General features: G+C 43.2%; 1 protein-coding gene across 4 annotated transcripts in view; it reads right to left on the bottom strand.

The window, feature by feature from the left end:
• The window catches only part of SMYD1 (SET and MYND domain containing 1), a 43,483-nt gene that overhangs the window by 20,820 nt on the left and 15,603 nt on the right, over positions 1 to 7,060 (bottom strand). For 2 of the 4 annotated variants that reach the window (XM_080400226.1, XM_080400227.1), the window contains exon 1: positions 6,099 to 6,375. The exons of 1 other annotated variant lie outside the window; for it this stretch is intronic. In XM_080400226.1, the coding sequence (XP_080256352.1) occupies positions 6,099 to 6,235 (137 nt within the window). In that variant the 5' untranslated portion in view covers positions 6,236 to 6,375. One more of the 4 variants, XM_080400229.1, reaches the window with a different exon arrangement.

Here is a 7,060-nt window from a genome sequence, read left to right on the forward strand (position 1 = left end):
CTTCTTGGATTGGATTCAGATGGATTAAGATCTGTTGGACCTGCCAGGATAGAGGGCTGAGCGCTGCCCCAGGAAATGTATTAACCTCATCTCTGAGACATGCACAATCCAAATATCTGCCAATCATTTCCCATCCAGCACCCACAGCATCTCATTCACTGATCTGGAAAAGCCACTTGAGATGGCTATAGTGCAAAGGGAACAGAGGATTTAATCGAATAGATAATGAACATGGTGAGAAGCTCACAAACTATTTAATGTGAGTGTATTCTATTCTGTACATCATAGATGATACACCCCGGTGACCTAACTTACAGCTAAGTCCACCTGCTTCATTTTTCTTATTTGCTGGCTAGGCATCTCTCTCCTCAACATCCTACAGAGAACAGCATAAGAATAGCCTAAGATGTAGGCAAAGTCTACTTGGCTTTCAAAGCAGAGACTATAACACTTAATTAAATACAACAACCTAACGCACCGACTCTTTCAGCAGTGAAAGTAAAAGGAAGATATTCAATAGCTGGCTTCTACTGAGGATACCTATAATGGTGAATTATTAGCACAAGAATAGTTTTGGTCCTTTAAAAGGGAGTTGGAGCTTAGTACTTTTATCTTTAAAATGTCAGGGATGACACATCCTAGTTTGCCTGATTTGAGTGGAGGATTTATTTCAGACTAATTTTAGACTATTTTATTTTTAGTCTTTCATTATAAGATTCCTCAGCCCCTTTTTAGAGTTGTGAGTGTGATTTTCTTTTTAAAAGGTAGGTTTTCTCCCAGTTTTATTTAAGCTTTTGAACAAATGAGATAATAATAAAAAATCAAACCCCAGAAAATTTTAAACAACGAGAATATGATCACATTAGATCCCAGGTTTTATTGGTATCAACTCAAAGAATTTGTTTCCATAATCTTTTCAGAGTCATACGGTTACAGAAAAATACGTGTTTCTTATATCCCTTGGTTGTCCCAGCTACAATAATGGAGCTCCCCATTTCCCTTGGAAAATGTTTAGGGCCTGCTTTATACATCAAAAAGAAGTGCAAAAATTGCATAATCTCAGGTTTTGAGCAATTTGCAGATCACTGATCAAGCAGATTTTCCTGTGATCTTGTCTTTCTACCACACGACACTGCCTTGACTACTATCTCTCAAACCCCACGGGTTAAAGAGCAAACCTTCTTTTGATGAAGGTTGACAGGGATATATCAGGCATCCCCATGCCCGTAGGAAATGTAAACTCTTACAGGCTTGACAGCCAACTGACATGCCAGAGGAAAATGTCACATACTGTACATAGAGCCCGGGCAATAGGAACGCCATCACCCTGAAGGTGGCAGTGAGGAAAGGAGAACTGGGATTTTCAAGGGAAGAGGGAAGAGAGGATTAAACCCCAGCACGTAAGCAGAGCACTAGAGAAAGCTTCAGTGAGAGGTAAGGTCAACAGGGAATGCACAGGGGCTTTGCAAATCAGAAAACGACCCCAATGAAAGCAAAGAATCTCTTGAGAAGGTCTATTTCCAACCTTCTGCATCTATTTTAGGGCAAAGCAGGCCTGACACTGGTGTTTTCTGAGTGTTATTTCAGCTGATAACAGCAAGGCTGACTCAAACACAGATCAGAGAGTGTGTCTGTACTTTATCCCAAGAACAAAAAACCAGAGATCATACCGGGTTCTGCACCACTCTTCCATTAGTATTCACTGTCTCTCTGATCAGCTCGCTCTAGTTCAGGTAGAAGTAGCAGGCCTGATGCAGGAGTCAACTCCAGGTAACCACTGTGTTAAGCAAAAGGTCTATATTTGGGTTGGAAGAGACCTTTAAAGGTCAGCTAGTCCAAACCCCCTGCAGTAAGCAGGGTTATCTTTGTGAGTCATACCCTGGGCTTAAAATCTAAGAAACCATGAGCCAGCTGATGTCTGTAGGAAGCTCCTCTAGCTTCGCTTTGAGTTCTGTGTACTTCTGGACTAAAAGTCTCTGGCACTGGCTAAGAAACTGCCTCCCAGATGACTATCATTGGGTTGAAGAGTACAAGCCCTCACCAGCCTTAATGACTTCAGGGACCTTCAGGGTCCCTGTGACCTTCAGGGGCTTCCAGTCTGCAGAATTAGACACCTAGATGTGCTCCTTTGTACTCTCAGTGTCTAAGCAGAGATTCTAACAAAACGGTGGGATCTGGAAAGTCATTCAGCTCACAAAGGTAGATGTCTGTATTCAGTGCTCGTTACTTATAAGGGGCACTTAGGACTTGATTCACTTGCCTGGACATAGGAGCCTAGTGTTATTTTAGACTCTGCAGGGACATGCATCTGTTCTGAGAGGAGCCCTGATTCTCATAAATCCTGTTTTGTACCTGTCAGCCCTAAGAGGATGCCTCAGACACCCTGGGGCATCTCAAATGACACTAAACACCTATGGCAACTGAATCCTGCCCTTAGCGCTACACAGACACTTATACCAGACCTTAGCTTTGGGTATCTTAATTTGCAAGCTGAGTCTCAAAGCATATCGCCAGACAAGCTACAACATCACCCTGTAGGCTGACCCAGTTAAATTAATGGGTCTTACTTGCTCAGAGTATGATGGCTGATTATAGATTTTTGTCAAAGAAAACATTTCTTCTTTTCCTGGCAAAATAAAATTCCCAATGCCTCATCAAACTCATCCTCCTTCTGAAAAACAGCAATTCACACACTGCTGCTGGGTGACAGTGCCTAAAGAAAGGCCTTTGCATCGTTTCAGTCCAAAACGTGGTATATCCACATTCCTGCTGTGAGCACCTAACACCAGGTGCCAAGGTGAGTTGTTCAGGCTCCCTAGGTCCCTGTACAGTTGGGGCAAAGAGGTTTGTTCTGATAGTTTCTCAGTCGGAAAAATAGGTTTCTGCTATGCAACAGCCCTCTGGAGGGGTTTCTCACTTACACGCCTGAAGTTAAACACCTAGAGCAGATAATGCAAATTTTTCATTTCATAACTATGTTCTTTACTAGGTCGAATGATGATCAGTTTTTATGGGGCTCCCCCCTTTTCTGAAAAGTAGGACCTCCCATCTCTTGACAGCTTTGTGCCCAGGCACAAACACAAGCTGCTTTCCATCCTGTAGTACGACCAAACCAACAAAACCATATTGTATCTTTGGAAAGCAGCTCCTACTAATCTGAAAAAGAGACCCTTGCTTCACCTGCTGTGTTGCCATATCACATGCAGTCATGCAGAAGATCGCAGTGTGGCCACTTACAGTACGATTGCTATCCATATACATAACATACAGAACTTGATTTCAACAGCAAAATCAGGGGCAGGATTTCAGGGGCTCAGCATCCACACTGGGCCCAGATTTCCCAAAGGACTGAGCTCTTTGAAGGGCTGCAAAGTACAGACCAGCTCTGCAATCTAGCGCTTCTATGGTTGCCTTTATAAACAAAGCTGAGCTTTGTGGAAAATCTGGTCACGTATTTAATAGGACCTGAGCTAAAAAATTAAACCCACCAATCATTCATACTTGAATCTGCTCTCCATAGCACACATATACGCTGCTTTCAGCAAGTGATGAAGATGCTGAGTTGAATTTGGATGAGGGACTCTGGACTTCAGGTTTCCCAATGCAGGGTGAGACCCTTTCTAAGAATGTAGACTCAACACCAATTTTAGGACATACACATATGTGTTTGTGGGCAAGGAAACACAAAAACTTCTTCACTGGACTACATCCATGCAGAAGCAATAGCAGTGTGGATTTGTTCTTGCAGGTTCTACAAGGATCCAGGCTACCCTTCTTTGATAACTATCAGTTCAGTGGGGCTTTATACAATTGAATGCTCTGGGATAGTGGTAGAAGGTACCTTCAAAAACAAAGCACTGTGTGCGTAGGAAAAACATCAGGGCAGTTTTCACAAGACAAATGTATGTTTCCATTACATCTCAGGCCCAGCCAAGCACTAACCAACAAGCATTTAGTTGCCACCACCTGCTTCAGAGATTTTCGGAATGTATTTTTCCAAATGTGTGATGTGTATGAAGTGCTTTGGGGTGAAATGTGTCACGGGAGCATCAGAGTTCATTATCATTGCAAAGCAGCGTGAAGAAGAATCAGAGAAACAAGAATGACTGAAGCCATCCCCGTCCTCTCTGGTCGCAGAGAAGGGATGCATTTATCTTCCCTACTTGCTGCTTAATGTCTGGACCTGCCCTCTGGGACCTAAACAAATCCAGCCTGGGGAGGGAGGGAAGTACATCTCTCCCCATCCGAGGTTTTCCATTGGAAGCCTAAGCCTAAGACACAGTCTGCAGTCTAAGAGCCAAGTGGTGATGATAGTTTCTCCCCTTATCTCACATTACACAAATGACATTTGAAAATGCAGTGAAGTTGTAGCTCTTCAACACAGGCAGCTCTACTCTATGCATGATGCTCACAACATTTTACATAGAAGAAAAAATAAATTCTCAACCAGCAAACAAAAGTCAAAATGTTTGCAATGGCTTAAAAGATAATTAGTATTTTTAATAAGGCATCTCGGAGAAATAATTGTCCATAGCTAGTTCTGCAGCAAACAGTATTACAGCAAGATTCCAGCTAGTGACACAAGGGAAAGTTAAGTAAGAGCTAAAAGGACGTATCAAGGAGAGATGGTTTTGTCACTAGCTGCAGTAACTGAGCTCAGGATCAAGAATTCAAGAAATTAAAATTTTAGAATTCAATTACATTTTTAATGTGAGCTTTTGTGATGACATATTAAAATAAAACCTAAAAAGTGTCATTGCTGCTATTGTGAAGACTCATAAACACATTTACCCGCTGACAGTATAAGGGCACCGAAAAAGTGAAAGAAAGACACAAAACCCCCTTATTTCCTGCTCTGTCCATTTAATCCCCAATTCTCTGCTATTGCCACATCACACACTAGCACAACAGCTTCAGCTACAAAATGACCAAGATTAAAACAGCAGCATGAGCTCTGCTTGTGTCCCAGGCTTTGTAAAGGGAGCTGATTTGATCAGAGAAAGCTCAGCTAAGCAGAATCACTCACCACCTTATTTAGTGTGCAGAATATTCCCTAAAGTCACTGGCAGTTTGGGGCAAAAAATTCAGTCTCGGGACTCACCATGATGCCGTTGAAGAGTGCTCACAAATTTCCTAAGCCCAGAATGAAACCTTCAGCTGGCATCTAACTCCTCGGTCTAAAGTTATGGGCCAAATTCTGTTCTCAGCACATTGTAAGACTAAAAAAAATAATAATCCATTAATATCTGAAGGCTTTCTTCTAGATTTATCCCATAGCAGATTAACATAGAAATTGGTTCTTTATGTCTTTTAGCTATTGGGGTATTTAAGTGAAACTTCCACTGATTTGAAGGGCAGAAGCAGGCACCTACCAGCCTCACTGGCAGCACAAGTTGATCGGATGTTGCTCATCATTGAAACAAGCAGCAGAAAAGAAAAATGCATTTGCACCAGAATTCAGTTTCTGGCTACATCAGTGTGAACAAAAATTTAAACCCAGTCTCATGCAACAGTGAAAGCTGAAATTCTCCTTCAGTTAACTCTGCTAGCTATAAATACATAATCACTTTAACAGAGACAGTAGCGCTCGCAGATCCCCACCAGCTTCTAGTTTGAAGGCAGCGGGCAATGAAGCTGTGTGTACAGCTGGCAGGTGGTACACATCAGCAGAGCACAAAGTAACTCACTTTTATCACACATTATACATTGGAGGCTTCGGCAAAGCCAGTTTGAGATTGCTGTACCTTAATTACACTAATTCTTGGCAGTTCATCAGAGTGTAACATGGGTCCAGTATTGTGAGGCATGGAATACACACAACTTTCACCGCATTTGGTGAAGGCTGGCAGCACCAAGCACCTTGCAAGAGCACATCCTGGAAGCAGATTGCACCATATTAAAAGTAAAAAAATGATTTGAGCCCTGGGAAGCACATTCATTGTAAGCTGTGAATGTGTCTTTACAGAAGTGCTTCTGACTTCCCTTCGCACCCTTCTCTGACGTTGTCCAGATGTTTTCAAACTTCTACCCACCCAGCCAGATGAAATTTTGCATCAAGACTACTTCTGGTCTGTGTTTTAAAAGTGCTTTTCTCTTACCTATCAAAAACCACGGCTGCATAGGCTGGCTCTGCAAAGATGACATCCCCAGGCAAGAATTCCTTCCGGGCTTTCAAGCCCCTGCCTTTGCCTTCAGACGTGAACACTTCGACTGACTCCATTTCCCCTTTGGTCATCCCAGGGACCCCAAGGCTTGGGAGGTGGATATCTCAGAGCGAGCCAAATCTCCCGTCACTCCTGTCAACTTCGACTTGCTGCAAGACCACGCTTATAAAAGGGTTGGCCTCCCTCCACCCCCCGGAGCACTGTTTCCCATAGGAGGGCCAGGGGGTGGGAGCAGGAGAGGCAGGAGGCTCTGCTCGGTGTTGCCGACCTATGCAGGGAAGGCACAGGGCTGGGACTTCTGCTTCAGACTCGATGATCTTAAAGGTCTTTTCCAACCTAAATGGTTCTATGATCCTATGGTTAAGAAACTCCACTCCAAAAGGCACTTTTGGAATTGTTTCTCCCAGCCACAAGCAGTTGTATATGTTATGACTTGGATTAATTTATACTCTCCCGCTGGAGAGAGAATGTATTCTCTTTGCAGGGTATTTTTAGCAACCACATGCTTCTGTCTCTCAGGAAGCAACAGCTGAGACAGTGGGACAGGGAAGGCTGGTATGCATATTTCTGACCCCTTCCACTGTCATCTGTTTTTTTCCAGAAATTGAACAATGCTGCTTTATTTTTACCCTCTAGGAGATGGACAGCATATTTAGAGGCAGAGATAACAGTGAAACACATGCCTTGAAATTCTCAGCATCCCCTGTCACCACTGGAGCCTGAAAAACTGGGGTCAGTTCCCAAATGCCAACAGCAGCGTGTGCACGGAGCAGCATAGGAGGAGTTGGAAGGACAGCACTGGTTCAGCACAGGCTACAGAAGCAAGCAGGACATCTTGCATACTCATACTATTTTGGATGCACTAAACATCTTTGAAACAGCACTGCATTTGAGGA

This window comes from Falco punctatus, assembly GCF_963210335.1.
Source record: "Falco punctatus genome assembly, chromosome: 1".
In the NCBI taxonomy this organism is placed as follows: Eukaryota; Metazoa; Chordata; class Aves; order Falconiformes; family Falconidae; genus Falco; species Falco punctatus.